The 24,624-nt window shown below is 39.5% G+C and overlaps 2 protein-coding genes across 2 annotated transcripts in view; one reads left to right on the top strand and one right to left on the bottom strand.

Annotated features, from left to right (window-relative positions):
* LOC109431391 (uncharacterized) overlaps window positions 1-24,624 on the top strand; it is a 172,374-nt gene that overhangs the window by 24,724 nt on the left and 123,026 nt on the right. The gene's annotated exons all lie outside the window — the stretch shown is intronic.
* On the bottom strand, window positions 9,391-23,118 carry LOC115270124 (uncharacterized). Its single transcript, XM_062845635.1, has 2 exons — window positions 19,784-23,118; window positions 9,391-19,723 (listed from the first exon to the last, which is right to left on the bottom strand). The coding sequence occupies exons 1-2, from the start codon at window positions 20,406-20,408 to the stop codon at window positions 19,356-19,358; spliced, it is 993 nt and encodes a 330-aa protein (XP_062701619.1). The 5' UTR covers window positions 20,409-23,118; the 3' UTR covers window positions 9,391-19,355.

Consider the following 24,624-nt stretch of genomic DNA (forward strand, 5'->3'; position numbering starts at 1 on the left):
TTATTTTCAGCAAGGTCTGACCCTATGTGATTATATACCTTATTTGAAAATAACTACATGTTAATTTTTATTTTCGACATCATTGTTAAGTTGTATTTGCAATAGAGTACATCGTTATTTAGAAGAACCTTCAAAGAACGAAGCGGTTTTATCTCCGGTAACTGCCATGAAGCACAGTAACCAAGCCAACAATCAAGAAGCGGTTTTCTGCATTTGAATTTGCATTATTAGTACTTTCGACTAGATCCATTAAAAACATTCAAAATTTAATATTTTTATACATTTTTGTTTAACAAATAAATTATATTCTGATAATCGAGTCCAACTTGTAACTTTAATATCTCAACAACCATTATTCCGATTAGGTTTATATTTTGCCAGAATATGTATCACTCATATTGCTGCAGCATGGCAAACACTGGGGAAATTCAAAACGACTAGTTTTGTATTGCCCGACGTTTCGGCCTTGTGTATTTGGCCTTTTTCAAGGGTAAAACTGTCTGTCGTTCTTCGTTACATATATATGTGCCGCAATTTTCATGTTGGGCTTCTTGTATGCGAAACTATTTGATTTTGTTTGGGGACACTGGACTGGACACACCTATTATCAACGACTTGGACTGTACTATTACAAAATGATATTCATCATTTTGTATCATTTTGTAATAGTACAGTCCAGGTCGTTGATAATAGGTGTGTCCAGTCCAGTGTCCCCAAACAAAATCAAATAGTTATTTCGCATACAAGAAGCCCAACATAAAAATTGCGGCACATATATATGTAACGAAGAACGACAGACAGTTTTACCCTTGAAAAAGGCCAAATACACAAGGCCGAAACGTCGGGCAATACAAAACTAGTCGTTTTGAATTTCCCCAGACTGAGAAAGCCAGTTTAAATAATCAAAAAATTTCCAGTCGAAACTCACATCACGATTTATATACAACTCGTAGCGAGTTGAATTTGCACTTATTACGACATGTTTTGTTTACAACATCAGTCCCGCATCGAGTGTACGTTTCGACGACGACGTCATCGTAGGAATAACTGTGAGATAATGTCTTCCTTCGGTAACTATGAACACTACCAAAGATTGCCCGAATATCATTATTGGCAAACAGAATGTTGTCCAGCCGAAAATCAGTAAGTCATTACGATTCCCAAACAAACTTCACTAACATTATATATGACTTGTAACCCGAGCAAAGTCCAACATCAAAATTACAGCAAATCGAAAACATGATTTGTAATCAGCAACAAATTGATATCACATTTTGATATCAGTTTATATTTACTTAATTTGATTTCAAATTTTGTTTTCGGTTTGCTGTCATTTTGAAACATTGTAAATATTTTGTGTTAGAATAGTTTTAAATCTTTTTGTAAGGATGTATCATTAATGCAATTATATATTATTGCATTTATGATTTGATATCAACCGAATAATTCTGTTTTTAAAGATTTTTTATTTTTCTTGCGCTGATAACAAAAACAGTTATAAATTTGCTATCATCGATAGCAGGAATCGTTTTCAACTTGCTGTCACAGGAACATTTTTCTGCTCTCATTTTTGATGTTTTAACCGTTAAAACGACCAAAACGACAACAACCTGAGTTATCAAAATTTGCAATATCACAACATCAAAATTAGTTTTCAATTTGCTATCAGACTTTGCTCGGGAAGCGTATGCAAACAGCGCCGACATCAATTAGCGCGATTTATGACTTGCTTTAAGGGCCCATATAGCCGAGGCGGTAAACGCACGGGTATTCAGCATGACCATGCTGAGGGTGACGGGTTCGATTCCCGGTCGGTCCAGGATCTTTTCGTAAAGGAAATTTCCTTGACTTCCTTGGGCATAGAGTATCTTCGTGCCTGCCACACGATATACGCATGCAAAATGGTCATTGGCAGAGGAAGCTCTCAGTTAATAACTGTGGAAGTGCTCATAGAACACTAAGCTGAGAAGCAGGCTTTGTCCCAGTGAGGACGTTACGCCAAGAAGAGAGAGAGATGACTTGCTTTATACACAACAAACTTACTCCAAAACAAATCGCAGCAACGATTTACATACAATTGGACCTGACATTATTTGTCACAACATTCAACGGTATTTACGATTTTGATTTCTGACAGAGTGATATAAGATTTTGAATGCACTTCCCATTACGATCTGTGGTTTACTGGGGGGGGGGGGGCTTCAGTGGTATCTTAGGGGAGTATCGAAGGGTCTCAGTTGCGTTACATGGGATCCGATAGAATGAGATAGAGTGCTTTCGAGGGCATTTCAGAAAGCTTCAGACGATTTTTGGTGGGTTTCAAAAGCGTTACGAAGGCGTCTACAGTTTTAGAATATACATGTTGGATCACAGCTCTTAAGTAAGCTTCAGGGAGATTTCAGCAGCGTTTTAAAGCGTTTCAATAAAGTTTCAGGTGGATTTAGAAGAGATTTAATACGTTCCAAACTGTTTACGATTCTAAATGCTATCGAATTTGATTTGGTGAAGCGAAATATTTTGCATGCATCGTTAATTTAGATGTCAATTTACCAATTTACCCTTTGATTGCTTAAAAAAAATCCATGTTTCAAGGCTTGCAATCAAATTTTACCCTATAAAATGAGGTATAGCTTAAAATTGTGACGTGCTGGAGCAAATCTGAGCACGGATTCGGATTCAGCGGCCCAAAATCTGTCAGAGACACATAAGTTTGTTCTTGAGACAAAAAAATGTTGCGCTGTGCTTTTATTCAATCATTTAAGCACATCACAGATAAAAATAATGAGATTTACACGTCATGTTAACTTCAGTTTAGTCATGTAAACTTAATGTTATGATGGTTTACATGATATACCATGTAAATTTGTGTTATATGTCATGTTAACACACAGAGTCATTCTGAATTACATGACATATAATGGAAATTTACATGATATTTTATGACTTTTACATGATATGTCATGTAAACTCCTGTGATATCCAACGCTCCAATCATGTGCATCATATTGCATAGAATTTTACACTCTTTTTTTCGATCTGTGATACATAACTGTAGATTTCATGACTTATGCTCAAGATAGTTCTTAGGAAACCTTAAACAGTCCCAAACCAACTCTATCCCCTCTCATTGCTTCCCCCTGAGCACGTCATAAACTCCCCTAAACTCCACTTGCAACTTTATTCCCTTAAACCAACCTTATCCCTAATCTTAAACATTCCAACTGCTCTGAACACAATCAGTTTCCATTTTGGTAACGTTACCTAAATCGATTTTACCTAAATGGATTCAACCTAAATGGAGGTTTGAGTTAGATATACACTGTAAATTGTATCTATATAGGGTGCCTGTACCAGGAAAACTATTTCTACAAAAATAAGAAGAAGATCGACGAATGTTTCCAATATGTCAAATGATTGTGTAGTTTCCATACTTTACAGGAAAAATAAACAAACTGAGCCAAAACAACTTTTAGTATTTATTACGGATAGGAACGCTGTACCAGTTATGGACACATTTTCTTATTTCGGTTCCACTTCGCACTATTTACATGTACTCCTTATGGGATTAGCCATAACCGGTACACTATGACGTAATAGGGTGCAAGGAAGCCGAAATCATAAGGAACATGATTTATTTCTATAACAATTTTAGCAAATTGTGAGGTTTGAATGATTACAATCATCTTTTGTGAGTGTGATTTTGTATTCACACAATACTTCATGTTGTTTTTCATCGTTATAGGTTGAAAATCAACTATAGCCAATTTGAGGTGCTATAGCCATAACTGGTACACTGAGCTTACAACACTTACAGTAATGGTGATCTATTATTGATGTTATTTTTTGTTTCATTATTTTGAGTTCCACGGATGTTCTAGGTTGCCCCAAAACATCATGAAATGTAGGTTCAAAATCTACAAGCTAAACTAGTGATCTAACAAAGATTACTCTATACGCCACAGACCAATGACCCTTATTACAAGTAAATGGTGTTTTGTATTGAACTGTATAGATGGTACAGATCTTCCGAGAACTCCATGGAATATAAGCTTGTATCTACAAGCAGGCTTGCCCGTACTGAGAGCATGAAAACTCTGCTCTTTTGATTCACACCATCAGAATCGAAACAAATTTGCAATCTTTCCATTTCAACTGGTAGAAGATCTGTGAATCCTACACGTTCAGAAATTGGAGGAACATCGCCAAAGTTTGACGATGGTGCTCTACAATACGCTTAGTGCTAGAGTAAAGCAACGCTGTTAATAAGATATCAAGAAATTTACACTAAAAATGTAGTTTGCTCAAAACTGACACCAACACAGAACATCATTGAAGAGATTCATATGCTCCATTATGGAATCAGAATTTCTCAAAATAATTTATACTTCATAAATACATTTCCAAGAAATGCCATAACTCAATTTAAAACAATTCATAGAGTCATTGAATAATGTATATATGTATGTAATTCACTTCGCTGCCTATAACTGTCCTTATATACGAAAGTTTCGACACAGCATTCGGTGCCGACAAACCAATGGCACATTGGTAATACAATTAAAACGACCCATCCACCAGAGTCCAATAAGGCTTATATTCGGAGTGCACAAAACCGGCGAATAAAAATTCAACAAGCGTTCATTCGAGACGAAAAATATGCCATCACCTCAGTCTTTACGTTTCGCGTTACTAAATAGCCGAGTATCACCATTACCACCACCGCAGCCAAAAACGTCCAATACACATCGACAGCAATGGCGCGACGATGGGGCGGGGAGCCTTAAATTGACTGACATCAGTGACGGCGACCCATTCGAGAGTATGGTCACAATAATGAGACCGAAACGATCACCCTATTTATTTGTTGAAACGATTAATATGCTGGCTGCGCCATGTTTCCGCAAATCCATATCGCGAGCTCATAACGCCCAGGCCTTTGCTCAATACCAACTAGCTAATCCCGATATGGGTGGAAGATGCGCAACGCAATCTCAGTCGACGCACCGTGCAAAATTAAAAGATTCAGTTCAATAACTTGGTGCTTTCTGATAGCTGCTGAGAAACATTGACTGACTAGGGTACGAATAGTGTTTGATTTAGATGTTTTAGTTTTTCTTATGAGAAGCACTTTAGCGGGACGGCTCGACTGCTTCGAAATGCTGTTAAGCGGTCAATCATGTTTTGGACCGCATAGTAGGTAGGTGGCTACCTATCAGAGCTGATCATCTTGAATGGATCGTATATGCATAAATTTTTGTAAGAGCTTAAGGGGGGCTCTGTTGTGATCTTGATTACACCATACCCACTGTGGAATGCTGTAACGGGGATGAAGTGCACATTATTTTTAAATGATTTGCATCTATTGCGTGGTTTCATCTATTTATTACAAATTACTTATTTTGTGTGTAAGCGCGGTGCAGTTTAAGGATCAAACAGGCGCACCCTGAAAGGTTAAAATTTAATTACATAGCAATATTTTCAAAATCGGTTTTCGTACACATTAAGATGGCCCACACTAATATGAATTTTGAAAAATGCCAAGTCTTACCTCCTGAATCGGTTGTTTTGGACTCCCAGAAGCTACGTTCAAAATTTGAGCAAAATCGGTTTAGCCTAAGGGGGCGCTTAAAGTTCTTGAAGTTTGTATGGGAAAACGTTGTCAAATGTATGCAGAAATCAGTTTCAAAGTTTTCAATTTTTTTGTCGCTAGGTGGCGCTGTAAGCGTTCAATGATATTCATTTGGTATTATTGTAGGTGACTATATACCAAACAACTTTGTCGAAGACTGCAAAGTGATCCGACGCCTGTGAGAAAAGTTATACCCAGGCGCGGATTAAGGATTGTGGTGGCCCGGGGCCGGAGTGAATGTGGAGGCCCCTCGGAGGTACAAATGTGATGAGCAAAAAAGTTTTTCTTTGTTTTTGAACAATAAAGTTAATGTTTAGTAAGCATAAACAGCTTTTGTGGGGGCCCCTAAAATGTGGGGGCCCGGGGCCCTGCAAACCCCCCGCCCCTCCATTAGATCCGGCCCTGGTTATACCCTAGCCAAAGTGAGGCGAAGTATTGAGATTTCATTATTGATATTATTCCTTTGCATGTACTGGAAAAAACAACCATAATGTCTCGCCATAATGTTCTGTTGAGAGTTAAGTACCGTTTCTTCAACTACAGCATCATCAACGTGCATTACCCACACGAAGAGAGATGACGAGAAAGAAGCATTCTACGCACAGTTAGAGCAAACATACGATGGTTGCTCGCCGTGTGACGTGAAAATCGCTGTCGGTGACATGAACGCGTAGGTAGGAAGCCTGCAAGTTGTATAGAATGATAACGGCCAGGGATGTGTAAACTTTGCAGCCTACCGTGGTATGGTAATCCGAAGCACCTTCTGCCCCCGCGAAGATATCCACAAAGCCATCTAAAGATCACCCGACCATCAAACAGAAAACCAAATCGATCACGTTCTAATCGACGATGAATTCTTCTCGGATACGACCAATGTTCGCACATACCGCAGTGCGAATATGCGCTTAAAACTTTCGACAGTTAAGCTGCTAGTACACAGGGTCAAATATTTGTCCGAAAAGAAACCAATGCTCAAACATCTTGTTTGACTCGATCAAATTTTCATTAGTGTCAAACTGATGTTGTTTCTTGGGTTCTTTCCTTGTCAAATATTTGACCAAGATTGCAACCATTCATTTGCGAAAATTTACATTCATTTGCTATTATCTCAGATCAGAAGCATGCTATCAAAAAACAATGTATGGATGAATTTAACCTTGTAGTTTTATCTGAAAGTTTGCCAAATAACATTGGGGTCGCAAACGTATACCAAAGCCGTGAGCGAGCTGTGAAGGCAACTCTCCACGCGGTGAATGTAAATTTCATTCACGCTGTGGAAAGTTACCTTCACAGCTCGCTCACGACTTTGGAATGCGTGTGCGACCTCAATGTTATTCGGCAAACTTTCAGATAAAACTACAAGGTTAAATTCATCCATACATTGTTTTTTGATAGCATGCTTCTGATCTGAGATAATAGCAAATGAATGTAAATTTTCGCAAATGAATGGTTGCAACCTTGTATTTGACCCTGTGTACTACTGGCCTTATTACCACGCGTCAAAGTAGAACGCCGCGGCTCAACATCGAGCAGCTGCGTAACGTAGAAGTGGTTCCAGAACACCGCGGCTCAACATCGAACAGCTGCGTAACGTAGAAGTGGCTCAAGACTACGCGCATCAGCTAGCAATGGCCCTACCAACGAAAGAGAAGCTTGGCGCAGCTACACTTGAAGATGGCTGGAGGGACATCTGATCCGCCAAAGGTAGTACCACGGCTGCAGCACTAGGCTTCGCAATTCCGAATCACAGAAACGACTGGTAAGATGGCGAATGTGAACAGTTAGGCACGTTATAGACAGGCACGGAACAGGCAGAATTCAGTCTTCCGGAGGAAAAAGCACCAGCAGGAAGAACGGGATCGCGAAGCGATGGAAGAGCTGTAAGGTACACCGGGGCAAGTTGAAACGGGTGGGGCAAGATGAAACACGAAGTTTTGAAATAGATTTCAATACAATTTGAAAATTTGTCTTTCGCTGAAAGATTGATCGAATAAAAAACTGTGTGTTATGTCGATCTAACTGTTTATCATCATTAGAAAACATCATGTTAACCCGCGCGCTGTTTCATCTTGTCCCACCCCCCACATGTTTCAACTTGCCCCGGTGTACCTTACCGCGATAAGGACACACGGAAGCTCTACGAGAAGCTGAACCGCTCGCGCAGGGGCTTTGTGCCACAAGCCGACATGTGCCGAGACAATGACGGGAACCTTCTCACTAGCGAGTGTGGGGTGGGCGAGAAGTGGCGGCAGCATTACGATGAGCACCTCAATGGCGACGTTGCCAGCACAGAAGGTGGCGTGGTAACAGCTCTAGAAGTACGTGTGCAGGACGAAAGATATCTTACAAGGAATTGAGGAGGTTAGCGAAGTTAGGAGCAGATCAACTACCATCAGGCCGGCTCCAGAGGCACGTTATCCTCCATTTGGGACATTTGTGCCATCGCCATACATATGAGCCTATTTCATCATTTACCTGAGGGAGAATGGGACAAGGGATGGGAATTGGGAAAGGGAAAGGTGATGAAATAGGAAGGGGTGCCCTAGAAGAGGGAATGAACGCATAAGCGCAACGAGAGCTTATAGCTCATACCACAACGGGGTTAATCAGTGCCCTGAAAAGGACACTGTAAAACGCATAAGCGTAAAAAGAGCCTATAGCTCATTGGAGGTAGCTTGCGACGTCATGCGACTTTCAATATGACATAGACAGGCACGTCATCAAAAGCATCCTCAATATTCAAGAAATCACCCAAGCAAAAACTACGTTTGAGCGAGTGCTTTCTTGAAAACGTATACAACTTTGTGTAAAAGAGTCACTGTGGACATCCCAAATTGGGAGACATGTGAGTTCACATGAACAGGCATATTAGCCAGACGAACATCACAGATGTGATAATCGACAATGCGTTTCGAGCATTTCAGAAAGAACGACGTAACCAGATAAATCTGGAACTTATTCCTTCTTTTTACAACGCACGCACCCTTTCGGATAAAACTACAGAGTAATTTCACGCCATGAAAATACCCAATAGAAAACTACAAGAGTTCAAAACATGTTTGAAAAACTCAAATCCCTCTGGAGAAAAATAGGACAAAGCCCCATTTGCTCCAGGAGGTTTGAAGTAAGCAGAGCTTTTTACTGCCCACTAAATCGATTCTACAGCTACAATCCTCGGGGTAGAAGCTAAAGATTCGTAGCTATACAAAAGACTGGTTTATCCGAAGATATTTAGAACTTGAACAGGTCCGAGTTCCATTCAGGAATACCTCTTTCGGTCCGCACAGACCGCAGAGGACAAGCTTCTTTCAAAGCAGTAGCTATGGTATACCACAATGAAGGGCGTTGTAATAACAAAACCATAATGAAACTCTCTTGGAGTAGCAATGGAAGCGAGTTATCCATAAAATGTGATCGCAACCAATTATTACAGGTTCCCTAGCTTGTTGAGCAGGGACGCCTGAATACGCAAAGTTTGCGAAGGAACACTCCAAAGTGCAAAAAGGTCAAATGGAGAGTCCTCATCTGACACATGCCAATCAGTCAACTCATGACAAATTCTGCTCATGCAGAGTTGGGTTAGGTGCAATTCTATGTTAAGTTAGCCATGAACTGTACTACCTAAGTATTCCATCAAAGTGAAGCATCTCAAAACAATGTTTGAGCTACTTCAGATGCCGAATATCAGCGAAAAGATGCTGAAAACAAGAGCTTGCTTGAAGGCATCCATAAGGAAAGGTTGAAACATACTGTTAACGTTATTCTAAAATATAGCATGCTCGAGGCACGACAGTTCATCTATAATGAAAAAAGCAAAGCTGGGTTCACAAGGTAACCTATACAGAAGTTACCCTACGAAATTGAACTTTTTGAAGTAGATCCACTTGGGCTACATACGCTTTTTACGCTGAAAATTGATCTGAGGTTTCCTTGTCGTAGCCACTACCCAAACTAGACAGGATTACACTCTTCACAATCACAGCACAAAAAGGAAACATCAACAACGAACCAAATCGGTGTCAATTGAAAAACGCCAATGGCGAAAACGCATTAAGCGAACCCATAGAGGTAGTAATGTAAGCTAATTAACAACATTTGAATAACCCCGCCCTTATTTAGCCTCAAATTTGAGACTTAAGAAGGGCAACTGATTATCTCGGAGAAACGCAAGGTCCACTGCACCATTGTTCCGGTTAGCGCAGTAAGGGCGTAATACTGTGGAGGACGCCCTAATTCTCCACAGGCTCCGTTTGTGGTTAGGTTTTTATTAGACCCCCCTAACCATTCATTCTTTGGCACGGTAAGCATGAAGCCGCATAACACCACGAATTAGGGGTCACCTGTTTAGTGGACTCTTACCACTGGATCAGGCGGTCCGTAGTGTTATTCTTAGCCAATTGAGACAACCGCTACCGACACTACACAGCTATCTAGGCTGATCGGGAAAAGAAGTTAACATTGATGGTCAACTTCGATACGAACCCGAACAGCCGGCAAAAAAAGATAATCTTACAAGGAATTGAGGAGGTTAGCGAAGTTAGGAGCAGATCAACTACCATGCGAGCTTCTAAAATACAGTGGAGAATCACTGGTGAGAGCACTACACCGGGTCATTACCAAGTTTTGGGAGGAGGAATAGATGGAAGGTATCATATGTCCCATCTACAAAAAGGGCGACAAGTTGGATTGCTGGAATTGTCGCGCGATCACACTACTGAGCGCTGGCTATAAAATTTTATGCCACCGTCAGTCACCGATTGCAAATAAGTTCGTGGGGCAATATCAGGCTGGACGCGCTACAACGGACCAGATGTTCGCCATCCGCCAGGTGTTGCAGAAATGCCGCGAATACAACGTGCCCACACATCACTTGTTCATCGATTTTAAATCAGCGTATGATACAAACGGTCGAAACTAGCTTTGGCAGATTATGCACGAGTACGGATTCGCAGATAATCTGATACGATTGATCAAGGCGACGATGGTGATGTGCGTAGTTCGACTATCAGGGGCACTCCCGAGTCCTTTCGAATCTTGCTGTTCGACATTGCTTTAGAGGGTGTAATAAGGACAGCGGGGATAAGTGGAAAGAAAGTCCGTTCAGCTGCTTGGTTAGACGATGGCGGAAGCGTACAGCCGACTACAGAGTGAAACCAGGCGAATCAGATTAGTCATTAAGGAGATACGACAGATCACTCAATTAATTGCATTGCATCTGTATTGATGCAATAACAGTCATTCAACGATGTGAGAGTATGTGTGCAAAGCATTTGTTTATATGCAAAACTAAACAAAAAAAATGTTTTCTAGTGGAGTCAATTAAAATTCACCTATCAGGATATTTTTTTCGGCAGGATTTTCTTAAGCATCATCCAGTCAATTAAGGTTCATTGAGAAAATGGTCAATTAGGTTTATTAAAAGGAAGATACCCAAAATTGAGTAGGATTCATTGAAAACTGAGCAATTCTAGAACAGCACAAAAATGTGGTAAATCACGTTTCAGCTCTGGCAGTAGACCAACTTACCCACTCCCATCAGTTTTAACACTTATCGTCTCCTGGTAATGTACGGAAAAGGTCTGACGCAAGGGTTATTTAGTAGTAATGAGCTAAATAATCCGAATTCAAACTCCTGGAAATAATTAAACACGCTAAAAATAATTTACACAAATGACAAATTACGCGGACAAATTACACCGTAATGAATATTATTGAGTACCCGATTGGGCTCACAAAATTTAAATGTTTTCTTCAGGTCTTGAAATAAGTTTATGGTGTAGTATTGTCTCCAGTAGCATGAACATGAGCATGAGCTACCGGAATTGCACAGGGAACCAATAGATGAGGCTTGGGATTAGCACAAAATCCTCAATGTACACATACCGAGAGCTCTAACTTTATGGTGTAGTATTGTCTCCAGTAGTATATTTACTAATTTAAGTATATTTACAAAATGTGGAAATGTCTAGGAGTTCAATGGTTACACTACGATATATTTAGTTCAAAATTTATAAAAAAAATTCGAGACCAAGAATTTTGTTTTATATGTCCTTTCAACTATCCTGTATTTCATAGAAATGGGACTTTACATCAAACAATCTTTTAATCCTTCATTTATTGTTTAACTGTAATTTGTTTTTCCACCACTTTCTTCAAAAAGTAGTCGTTTAGAAATGCAACCAGTTTTTCCTCAACTTTTGACTCGAAAAATTCTTCATCCTTGTCAACAATGTGGAGTATATGATCCGAAACATTGGACCCCAGCATAAAAAACAGATAGCACTGATTGCTCCCACATATATGGAGGGCACTTTGAATCTCCATGGTTGTATTCCGGTCCAAAATAATAAGTCCATCTCTCATTTTGCATCCCAGTACTCCTTTAGCAGTTGATGCAAGCTCCTTCACACTACCTAATGCCTCCTTTTTCTTTATTAAAAGTATTTTCGAACCGTCCGAAGAGATCGCTGAAATTAAATCACTAAGTTGCATTATAGTTAAGGGTAAATAATCAACTACTTTAAGTTACCATCTGGAACACAGCACAAAAACTCGTGGCACGGGTCTATCAACATACGGCTTTCTTCGAGGTTCATAGCATGTTTTTCTTTTATTACACGCAGAACCAAGCCAACAACCGCACGATTTGTTTTCAAAATATTCCAGGTGTTTGTTGTTTGTAGTAATGATTCGCACTTTTTCCATTTAGTTGTTTCTCGGGCGTTGACGATTTCAGGAATGCATTTTGACAATATCCGTCCTTTTGCCAGCTCCTCCATTTCCGTTATTGTAATATTGTTGTTGAGCTTCTGTTTAGTGTTTTCATGTATCTGTTATTCGAAAAATAAAATTAAATAAGTCATTGAACCACTACATGCAGGGTTGGTAATAACTCAAATTCTTGAATATCATGGTTGATGATTTTCACGCGTGGCTATTGACTCGCGAAATTCACCGCCAACAAAATCTCTTGAGGTTTCTAAAGCGTGTGGCTATTTCTTTCTTGTTTACTTATCAATAAAAAGAACTAAATCATACAGAAAATAACAATGAATGTCGGTAAAAAATAATTGGGTCCATTTATCTAACGAGATTTTAGATGTTCTCGTGAGTGAGTAATCATGGAAATCTTGTGAAAAAATAATAGAGAACAGCGTGTACGTTTGAGTGTAACTATATCAATACTGCATATTGCTTTACCTGATACATCAACATCGCTGTGCTACAGTCAATGGCCGTGTCTTCACGTGCTGCGTTTTCCGCTGCCTCGACAGCTGCTTCTCCATAATCCATTTCCTTTTCCAGTTGAGTATATCTCGCACGACGTCTAAAATTGGGGTTTTTCTGAGCTTTTCTTGAACGCTCCAGGGATTTCATTTTTTCGGCAAACATCTTCTGTGTCCAGTATCCGGGTGCATTTCCAGTGAACTTTTCCATATACACATTGTACCACTCGTAGTTCTCATTGCACATTAGTGCGGTTATTTGAACACGCCGTTGATATGATCCACGGCTCATCGTGTCCACTCTTTTACCGACATTATATTTGCATAAGCGACAGAACAAGTTCTCAGCCCTGAGAAAAAAAATATAATTTAGCAGATGTATACATATTTCAGTGCACAGAGTACAAACATACATAACTATCAGGAACGAGTACCTGATATTGTATATCAAAGAACACAAATATGAGCTCTTTTAGCGTAAAATCTGATTATTCTCAATTATTTTAATATGTTGCACTGTAAGGCTGAACGACTAATCAACGAGAATTATATATGTTTGTACAATACTATCATATTTCACATGCGACTGGAACATAATCATTACAAGTATTAGATATTTTGTGGCATTCGATTTGAATAGGTTCAGGTCGTATGTTTGCTATGATTCCTATGCTGATATGACCTGTTCGAATCGAGCCAAATGTGCATTTGGAAAACATCGCACTGCAACATAAGTGTTTTCGAAAAACAGCACATCGCAGTTGACATTTCATTTTCAAGGATAGAGGTGCGATAACTGCAAAATTGTTACGGTTAGCGGACATGAGGTTAAAAAAAAACATTTGAGTTAAAGCGTTTGTACCGAGCGAACTTCTACTGTGTACACTGAAACCTCCATTTAAGTCGATGCATGGCTGATTGAAAATAATTTTTACCATGCAGGCAATGACAAAACTATAGACTTTTATATTTTTTAACACTTCGCATGACAAAGGAGATTTGTCAAAAAATATAAAACTGTATAGTTTAGTCATTGCCTATACGGTAAAAATTATTTTCGATCAGCCATGCATCGACTTAAATGGAGGTTTCAGTGTAATAAAAATGATGGAATATTATTTATTACACTCTTATCAATTATTATAACTTATTCTGAATTCAGGAAAAGAAATAGTAAAAACAGCAACTTCATCACAGTCCAGTTTTATGTGAAATATGCAATGCCGTGGATGGTTGGTAATTTGAATGAAATAAAGTCAAATTACTAGATTCCATTTAATGAATTGTCATTCATATTACCAGTAGTCCACGATAATAAATACATATCAAAATACATACAAGTTACTAGTCCTGTTTTCGCATATGAATTCCGCCTTTGACGCCAGTTTTTCCATTATCACTGCTATCTTATTCCAAACCCCGCATTTTTCGAGATCTGCGATGACACTTGGAGTGTCGTTTGGTTCGATTTTATGCACACAGAAATAGTCTCGACAATCCGAATGCTTGCCGAAGACATGATATGGCACATTTCTAATATCATGCCGAAGTCCTTCAATGTCGCTGGATCCATTTTCCGCACAGTGCTTAATTGCACTTCTAACGCCCTTCGTGATGCGCGTAATACGGCTGGTCACATGATCAGCAAATTGCTTTGGACATTTGATCTAGATAAACGATGAAACATAACAGCCCAAACATTAGGATACTTCAACATTACAGGAGGCAGTAAGATTTTTAAATTGTACACGATAAAAGTTAATTGTCTTTTGAAATAAATCAAATATATACAACAGGGGATAGACAAAATCCTCGGGACAGGCAAATATTTTTTCACTTTTCAAGAAACAGTCAAATAGCTGAAATTTCTTGAAAAGTGCATGAAAAAACCTTAAATCTTTACTTGAATGGGTAGTACGCAGTTCTCAAGAAATGTCTTGGCCTCTCTCGATGCGTGGAAAATTCATGCAAGGAATCGCTCAAGAAATAATAAAGCGTCGCTTTATTACGGATCCTAGTACGGAGCTGAAACGAAACGTCAAATCAAATGGGACTTGTTGTATTTAATTTCTTGACCATTCCGGTCACGGAAAAATAATGCACTGAACGAAAATTACTTGAGCGATTGCGGTTGAAGTGCATACCTCGCATAAGTTGATCAACTAGTTGTGTATGAGTGGTACAAATTTGGGAAAGATCTACGCGAAGTAAGAGAAATATTAGAATAAAAGGTATAGTTATCCAATAGCCAACTTTGAGCTGTAATAATCTCCGGATTCAATGACCGAATACAATGAAATTTTGAGCATTTATGACTTATATAATGGGCTATGATTTTTTTTTACCTAACTTAACACGGTAGAAAATTATAACGATTAGTTTATTTTCCTAATATAACATCAAATTATCCAAAACTTCAACATTGTTTCAAAATTCTAAATAGCAATTATAGTTCATTTGAATTTCCTCCAATTGACTTGAATATTAGTTTGGTTTGAAGGCAGGTAACAAAATAACCGACAATAAACTGAAGAAAAAGTAATGGGATGCATATTGAAAATAGACCAAATTACTCAAAAATCATAAAACAATTGAATTCGCTATAACTTATTTTCTTATTAATTATTTCAAGTAAAGTTAAACGTTTTTCAAAGCTCATTATATAAGTCATAAATGCTCAAAATTTCAATGCATTCGCTTCAATGAATCCGGAGTATAATTGCTTAAAGTTGACTATCGGATAACACCTTTTTTTAGAATCTTTCTAACTCCTTGTAGAATAGCTTGATCCTTTCCAAATTTGGACCACTGACAGACGATTAGTTTATCATCTTAAAGTGTAAATTTAAGGATATTTCATGCATTTTTCGAAAAGATACAGCTAGTTGAACATTTTTAGAAAAGCGATAATTTTGTCTGTCCCTATCATTTTGTTTCCCATTCACATTGTCGGTACTAATTAGGTCATATATAAACTGTGCGGAATTTCAGCTCGATCGGAGAAACAAAATTCTAGCGCCCTTCGTTTTTAGTTTTCAGAGTTGCTGCGCATTAAATAACTTTTATAAAGACCAGACGGCAGGGAGCATCCCGTAATTCCCAAAATTAAATCGATAAATGGTTTTGAAAGGAAACTTCACGAGGAATCATACCTACTTTAGCAAAGTCAGGACGGACCGATAAAGGGACAAGCTTTTATTATTTAATAGTAGTTGTCATGGCAAACATTGCACTGCCTGCCTGCTGTTTTTTGACATTCAGCTCCACAGAGAAGTGCCCCGCAACTTAATTTGTATGGGAGGCAACCCTTTCCAGTGGGGGAGGGTTCTCATACTATGCTAAGAACCTTTCCCTGCCTGAAAAAACCCCGTTAAAAATTTTATGTTAATCTGTTCAGTAGTTTCCGAATCCATAAGGGTCGGACAAACAAACAAACAGTAATTCATTTTTATATGTATATATGAAAGGACAATTACACCGTCTTCAACCTTGCGGCCTCTACAGACTGAACATTACAAACATTTGACAACGGACAACACATATTACACCCAGAGGCCCAGTGAAGAATTTTTACACCTACTGGAGCGGGAATCGAACCCACACTCCGAGGCTTACGAGACACCTAAACGACTGACGCCGCTAACCGCTCGGCCACGAAGCCCCTATATATAGGGGTAATAAACTATAGAGGAATAATATCGCTGGCGTCGCTGCCGCAACATGTCTTGCTGGCGGAGATAGGGAGGGATATAGGTGTCAAAGCGAAAAAGTATGCATTGTATGCATACCCGGCATGTTTGCGAACAAGAACAAAGGGAACACCAGCGACATTCGTCCTCTATCGTTTCTTGACTCTTTTATATAAATAGATACATAGATTTCGTTAATGATGAACAGCGTTGCCTTGCTATTCGGTTTTCTCATACAAAAATTGGTTCCACATGCATCAGATTGCTTTGCGGTCTTCGAAGGGTTGGTTCCTCATAAACTTTTCAACAGAAATCAATCATTTACTTTTTTAGACGGGGTAGACGGTACTCATTCAATAATAGTGGTATGTAACCTAGAAAAAAATCTTTTTAAACAGCATTTTTCGAAATAGCAAAAAAAGTATACAAACACGTTGATAAATATCATTTTTTAGCACTAGTCGTATTTATTGTACGACTCGTGCTGAAAAAGTCATCATTTTGTGATTTCATGGTAAATCGTATGTCAACGTGGAACGGGGGCGCTAAAATATAGTTTCTCGATCGAGTTTAAATTTTGCATGGTTAATGTGGGACTAAAATGAAACTCAAAAAGTGTACAGGAGCAATTTTTTTTTGTCTTGAAACTTACCTCTCTTAGTTTTTTTCCAGCATTTTTCAATGTATGGTTGCAGCATAACTGGTGTTTGATCTCATGACCATATGCACACTGGTTTTTGAGTTTTGAAACCGTTGTTGAATCCCCATCTGTGATGACAGTTGTAAACTTGATACCTTTTTCGTGCAGCTTTTGAAATCCATCAATTATGACGTCGCTTTCCATTCCGCCAGAAGATCCAGTGTAATTTTTATAGCACTTATGTTGGGCGATAGGTCGATTAGATTGTACACGTGATACATTACGGTTACAGGCTGAACATCTTTTATTCCGTGTGCCAATATGGACCACCTTTTTGGTTCGAGTGCCAATCATCGCCGCGCAACCGGAAGCTGAGTTGTATCGGTGCCCGTTGCTGCGCTGACCCCAAGAACCGCCTAACTCACAGCAAAGGTCAAGTGGGGTATTTTCAGGCAGTTTTTTTTTTATAAGTTCCTGCTTAGCTAGATTTACCTCCTGCTGAACTGCCTTGTCTAGCGATTCTTGAAGAGCAGTCTCGAGTATGGTGTCCATAGCTGTCTCGTCTTTGAAAAAAGAACTCCTGCTCATAAATGGAATGTCCAAAAACGAAAAAAACTCTTGGGCCATTGCATACGTGGAACCGGTATTCAGAATCGCCCAGCTAGTACTAAATCGAAGTCGCGTACCAGAGCTCGGTTCTTCCGATGAACCTTTCACAACTATACTGCACACATTGCACATCAGCCACAACGTTGACGCCATAGATTCGACAACTTCTTGATAAGGGCATAATATACCAAGGCAACATCTGGAGTGCACCGCTTGGGCCGTAATGATCCACTTTAGAAAATAATCAAAATCAATAACTCGTCGACCAGACAACTTTTTCCATTTTGGTATATCAACTACAAAAAAATCACCAGCATTTGCGGCTTGTGATCTGAAATAGTTAACAAGAAACCAAAATATTTTTAAAAAATATAAATCACACAAGAAATAGCAAACGCATACAATTTCTCATTACCAAAAAAGCTAAATCAAGTAAGGCGCGGAAAAGAAATTCCTAATTTTGCTCTGCTAATTCTTCATTTTCCGAGATTCACATATGAATGTACTCGGGCATGTATTGGAATATTTTAGTTGTTTAGGTACCTAGAATTTCTACATGCCTCGAACTCTTGCTATTATTACAATTTATCGATCCAAACCAACTTTGTCATCACTTCTACAATTTTTTTTCACTTCTACAAATCGTACTTTATGGATAACCCCTTAGGTACATTTACATATTTTGAAATCCACCCCCTTATATGATAAGAAATACCAAAAACCCTTTCTTCCTTCCCACATCCGTCTAGCGTAACCAAAGTACCAATGCAGCGTCAACTTTTCAAAAGGGCGTTATTGCTTTTTTATATAACACCTTTTTCATCCAAAATAGATGTTAACATAGGTTACTAGCCTGCCTTATGATTTTAAGGCCGTGGTCTTGTTCAAATCGATTTCAGTCAATCATAGCACTCCAAATGAACTCAAATGATTACTTGGGCATGAACCACGAAAAACCCTAAAACATTTCACCAAACTGAAACATTATCGAATGTTGGGCCAAAGTCGCTTCAAATTTCAGCGATTTTTGGAACACTGCTGAATCCACATCGGATCAATGACAAAAACAATGCTTTAACCCTGCGACAACACAAGTTATGCTTTATAGCTGGGTACTCAATCGAATGATATGTGCCGGTCATCACTAGTTAGAGACTGATGCTGGGGTTGGTGCCAATTGAATGATCAGAGGCAAACCAATTGATCCCGACGCTAAACAGAAAAATAAGTGGTTGTCTTTTTTAATTTCAGCTTGAATTGAATAATATTGAAATATTGCAACACTGTTTCGTACGATTGTAGTTTCAAAACGCAGTTACGTCCTTTTGGAATGTTGCAAACTAAAATAACCCCCCCCCCATAAAACACTTGTAGTTCAAAGTCGCTTGAATCTGTCTCAAACTTACGTCACGTTCATCGATCATACATAACGTAGGACTAAATTCGACAATTTCAGACGACCTCCCATTCATACCACCCACGCTTGATATTATGTAAAACCACATGTTAATCTTCGAACCGTGACATAATTTATGAAAAATAGCAGTGTCATAAGATCCCCTTTACCTTTTTGCTATTTTTGTTGATTTTCGAAGGTCTTCATTAGCAGTTCTCACGAACGGGCGACAATGGTCATATTTCCCAGTAGGAAAATGTACTCCTTCAAATTTGTCGTAGATTCTTCGCATCTTGGCTTGAGCTGCGTCTTCATCTCTAATCTCATGCTGGACTGTTTCTTTTCCAATTGTCTGCGAACGCTGCTTTGACTGAAACGCAGCACTTTTGATACAGGCCGAACAGTAACAGTCCATGTGGCTCTGTGCATCTAGTGGTCTTCCTGGGATGTTGATAATCATGGTTTTTGATTTTGTCAAGTTCATACGAATAGGTTGTGTGTGTTTTTCCTGTTCGCCTTCTCCACAAAAGTAATCTAAAACCAAGTGCAAAATAATAAATAAACTGAAAATACTATAAAACTGTATAGTTTTACCCGTACGATTGCTAGAGAGTTCCATGCTCTGCTGTTGTGCAGAAAGCTCCAACGATGAGTCCATTGTGATTGATGACATCACCCCTTCGTTTGACCATTCATGAACGCTACTTTGGTCAGTCCTACTATCATCTACCTGCATCGTGTTAGCTGTTGCGATGTCAGCTTCGATGGCTCGTGCATTTGATTCCGTCGGCAAAGAAGCTGCTGCCTGCGAGTCCGCTTCCTCTTTGTCGAAACAGCCCGCTACGAAAAACTGTGCGATATTGGGGATGGTTTTAGAAGTTGTAATTTTCTCCTCGGTTTGTGTTTCCTCGTCATCATCGTCATTAGCAAGAAGCGGCAACTGTAGCGTAGGCGAAATACGGTGGTCGCTGGAGAAACTTTTCAGCAAGAACTCCTCGTTTTGCGCTAAATCGGACAGCAGAGAAACTGGTTGGGTGAGTGCGGGTGACACGGTGAATAATTCTTCCACATCTACTGCATCGCCGGACTGCCGATATGATGCATAACTTAAGTCCTCGAGGTCCAAAGTCTCGTCGAACGAAAGATCTGGTAAGGGCAATTCGTCGATATCGCATATCGGAAGTTCGGCGCAGTTGGAGCATCTCTCCAACAGCTCCATGGACTCCGATGCATACGCCTCTTCGGTTGTTGGAACGGGAGGCACCGATGGGGCATTTTCCAGTGTGCAGTAGTCGTCACTACAGTCGCTAAAATCATCTGAAAAAAGTAATTTGTTTTAGTTTAAAGTGATTCGTAGACCATTCTTGGATAGAAGAAAGATAAAAGTACCAAAACATTACCATCCAACTGGAGGCTTACCTGCAATCGTGGCTTCTGGCTGCTGGATTTCGTTCCTATCCGGGTTCTCTGTTGCTGCGCTGGAACGAATTAGGTCCGGCTCAGCATTCTCAACTTTCTTCTTCCTCTCTATCCATCTTAAAACCGCGGCTTTTCGTTTTCTCGACGGTCCCGGCATCGCGATTCCGATACTGCTGTTCAATTCACTCTGACGGTTTGTTTATGTTTACACTTTTTTGTCACCCGGCCACCGGCTGGCAGTGTTGCCGATACATTTGGTTGTAATTCAATAAAACATATTATATTTAAAAAATTATAATAATTTTTGCAACAAAGAGAACGAAAACTTATCAGAAATTAAAAGAATATAATACTTAATTATGACAAAAAGTTTATTTTAGAGATAACAGTCGAAAATATTCAGGTTTTTCGGATTTTCTATTTGAATTTACTCAATGTCGATTGGCATTACTGGATGTGATGATTAATGATTATCCACATATACAGTTGTACGCAACGTGTATGATTCGAGCCAGCAAGAGTGTAGCAGAAAAATAATATCGGTTTTGGTTTCGAATTTTAAAATCTATAGTTCATTAAAATTAAACAAGTTTGTGGTGTGGAGAAGCATTTAGGCAGTGAATTAGTGATGTACAATTATGTGACCTACAATTTCAACGGTGTACGATGCGTATTTTAGTCAAATAAATTCAATGACGAAAATGTGGAGCAAACAGAATTTGAAGACCAAGAAGAAGAAGAGTGTGTTGTGCAAAATGACAAATTTGGAAAATTGAATAAAACCCCAAAATTTGTGAATCAACAGCTCCAGTTTTTGGTGGAAGAAAATCCTTGAAACTTCTGCTATCATCGAACGTAGTACGGAATGTAATCAACGATTTGAATTAAGGTAATTTTTAGAGAATTTGGACATAACAAGTTTATTTACCAACACATACAAATATTTCATCAATGATTGCGAAGTACGCCATATTTGAATGACACAAGAAAAAGCCTTAATGTGTCGAAGACAAAGTACATGATGGCAAAGGGCTCCAGGGAGGAATCAACGCGCCCGCCACCCTGAATTTATATCGACGATGATTTAAGGTTGAAGGATTCGTCATTGATATTATCGTTGTGGAAGTTTAGCATATTGCTGAGTAGGCGATGTGTACGGGAAGGCTATTATTAGTCAAGCTGTCAAGTACATTGGACGTACAAACTCCACATTGGCGACGAAAGAACCAGCGTGCAATGGAAAAGGCATCACCATTGAAGCTCGGCAACACAGCCTGGTCCTCTGAAGAAGTACCTCCGCCGTCACTGGCAATTGTGAAAAAAATACTTCAAAAATATCGTTTCTGCGAAGAGCTGCAGCTGTACCAAATCATTGCCGCAAAACGGAAGTAATCGTACACGCTGAGCCAGAAGTCGAAAAACCACTGAGGGAACTCTCCTAACAAGACTGCCGTTGTGAAGAAGCAAGCTCTACGGTGCAAATTGAACGGATGGCCTATTGAAATGTCCATCAAAACCGCCGAAACCTGCCGAAACTACTGAATCGATCCGTTAGGCTCGGCTAAATAAACGCTCACCTAAGAGGGAGCTACCTTAGCGGCGGATACGATCCGTCGGGTCAGGTTGTCGCCTTAGCGGTGGATTCGATCCACCGGGTCAGGCTATTCGAAAAGTCCACCTTGAAAGGGGACTGCCTTAGCAACAGATTCGATCTGTTGGGTCAGGCTGTTCAGTTACAAAAACAACTTCGCCTTAGATGGGAAGTTGCCTTAGCGATGGATTCGATCCATCGGGTCAGGCTGTTTGAAAAAGTCCGCCTTAGAAGGGGGCTTGCCTTAGCGACGAATACGATTCGCCGGGTCAGGCTGTCTGCTCACCATAGATGGGAGCAACCGAAGCGGCAGTTTCGAACTGCCGGGTCCGGTAGTTGCAAAAAGCTCGCCATCAAAGGGAGCTGCTGGAGCGACGGATTCGATCCGTTGCGTTCAGCGAAAGCAAGTTCACCTTTTTGTTTGAACCCGACGGATAGTATCTGATCGGGCCAGACACAAAGATTGAAGAGAGTAGCCGTTACAGCAGATTCGATCTGCTAGGTCCGGGGGAAGCTCAATGGTCGCCTTAGAAGGCGCGTTAAGGTAACGTCGAAGCCCGTGAACTGGGAACTCTGAAATAAAAGTTGTCTGAGATTTGGAATTAACCATGAGTTATGCCATGAAGAAGTTAGCCTAAATCGTAGACGCAGGTATTGCATTTCTAAGTATCCCTCTTTAACGGTATTACATTGAATCTTTTAGAAGATCGTAGATGATCTAAATAGTGGATTTAAGATAATGAAAACATGGCTACCAATGTTGAAAAAAATTACTGACTACACATTTTCCGTTGAAGAAAAGGAGATGTGGAAGTTTAGCATATTGCTGAGTAGGCGATGTGTACGGGAAGGCTATTATTAGTCAAGCTGTCAAGTACATTGGACGTACAAACTCCACAATCGTCATCATTGAAATTTCGAAAGCAGTTTTCTCGTGCACAACACAAATATTCGTTATGAAAATGTATTCACTGCATTCCATTTTCCATCTGCAACGCGGTGAATACATTTTCATTAGAAACATTTGTGTTTTGAACGGGAAAACTGCTTTTTGAATTTCAATGATTACGATGATATCAATGACGAATCCTTCAACCTTAAGGCTTTTTCTTGTGTCATTCAAATATGGCGTACTTCGCAATCATTGATGAAATATTTGTATGTGTTGGTAAATAAACTTGTTATGTCCAAATTCTCTAAAAATTACCTTAATTCAAATCGTTGATTACATTCCGTACTACGTTCGATGATAGCAGAAGTTTCAAGGATTTTCTTCCACCAAAAACTGGAGCTGTTGATTCACAAATTTTGGGGTTTTATTCAATTTTCCAAATTTGTCATTTTGCACAACACACTCTTCTTCTTCTTGGTCTTCAAATTCTGTTTGCTCCACATTTTCGTCATTGAATTTATTTGACTAAAATACGCATCGTACACCGTTGAAATTGTAGGTCACATAATTGTACATCACTAATTCACTGCCTAAATGCTTCTCCACACCACAAACTTGTTTAATTTTAATGAACTATAGATTTTAAAATTCGAAACCAAAACCGATATTATTTTTCTGCTACACTCTTGCTGGCTCGAATCATACACGTTGCGTACAACTGTATATGTGGATAATCATTAATCATCACATCCAGTAATGCCAATCGACATTGAGTAAATTCAAATAGAAAATCCGAAAAACCTGAATATTTTCGACTGTTATCTCTAAAATAAACTTTTTGTCATAATTAAGTATTATATTCTTTTAATTTCTGATAAGTTTTCGTTCTCTTTGTTGCAAAAATTATTATAATTTTTTAAATATAATATGTTTTATTGAATTACAACCAAATGTATCGGCAACACTGCCAGCCGGTGGCCGGGTGACAAAAAAGTGTAAGCATAAACAAACCGTCAGAGTGAATTGAACAGCAGTATCGGAATCGCGATGCCGGGACCGTCGAGAAAACGAAAAGCCGCGGTTAATCGAGGCGGTTGAAGAATTCATGTACTTGGGCTCACTCGTGACCGGTGACCGCCGACAACGACATCAGCAGAGAAATTCAGAGAGAGAGAGAGAGCATTGTGGCAGAAAATCGAGCTTACTTTGGACTCCGCAGAGCTCTACGATCGAATAAAGTTCGCCGTCACACGAAGTTAACTATCTACGAAACGCTGATTGGACCGGTAGTCCTCTATGGGCACAAAGCATGGATTCTACGTGCAGATGATCAACACGCCCTTGGAGTTTTCGAACGGAAGGTGCTGCGTACCATCTACGGCGGAATGCAGATGGAAGATGGAGAAGAACCACGAGCTTCATCCGCTGCTGAGACCATCGTCCACACCGCGAAAATCAGGAGACAACGGTGGGCGGGTCACGTCATCAGAATGTCGGATAGCAACCCGACGAAAATGGTTTTCGAGATACAAG

Source organism: Aedes albopictus, chromosome 1 (genome assembly GCF_035046485.1).
Source record: "Aedes albopictus strain Foshan chromosome 1, AalbF5, whole genome shotgun sequence".
Lineage (NCBI taxonomy): Eukaryota > Metazoa > Arthropoda > Insecta > Diptera > Culicidae > Aedes > Aedes albopictus.

Coding starts and splice junctions, on each gene's coding strand:
- LOC115270124 (XM_062845635.1), bottom strand. CDS start 20,408: ATGGAGCTGTTGGAGAGATGCTCCAACTGCGCCGAACTTCCGATATGC. Junction 19,724..19,783: donor ACTCTCTAGCAATCGTACGG/GTAAAACTATAC, acceptor ACTTGGTTTTAG/ATTACTTTTGTGGAGAAGGC.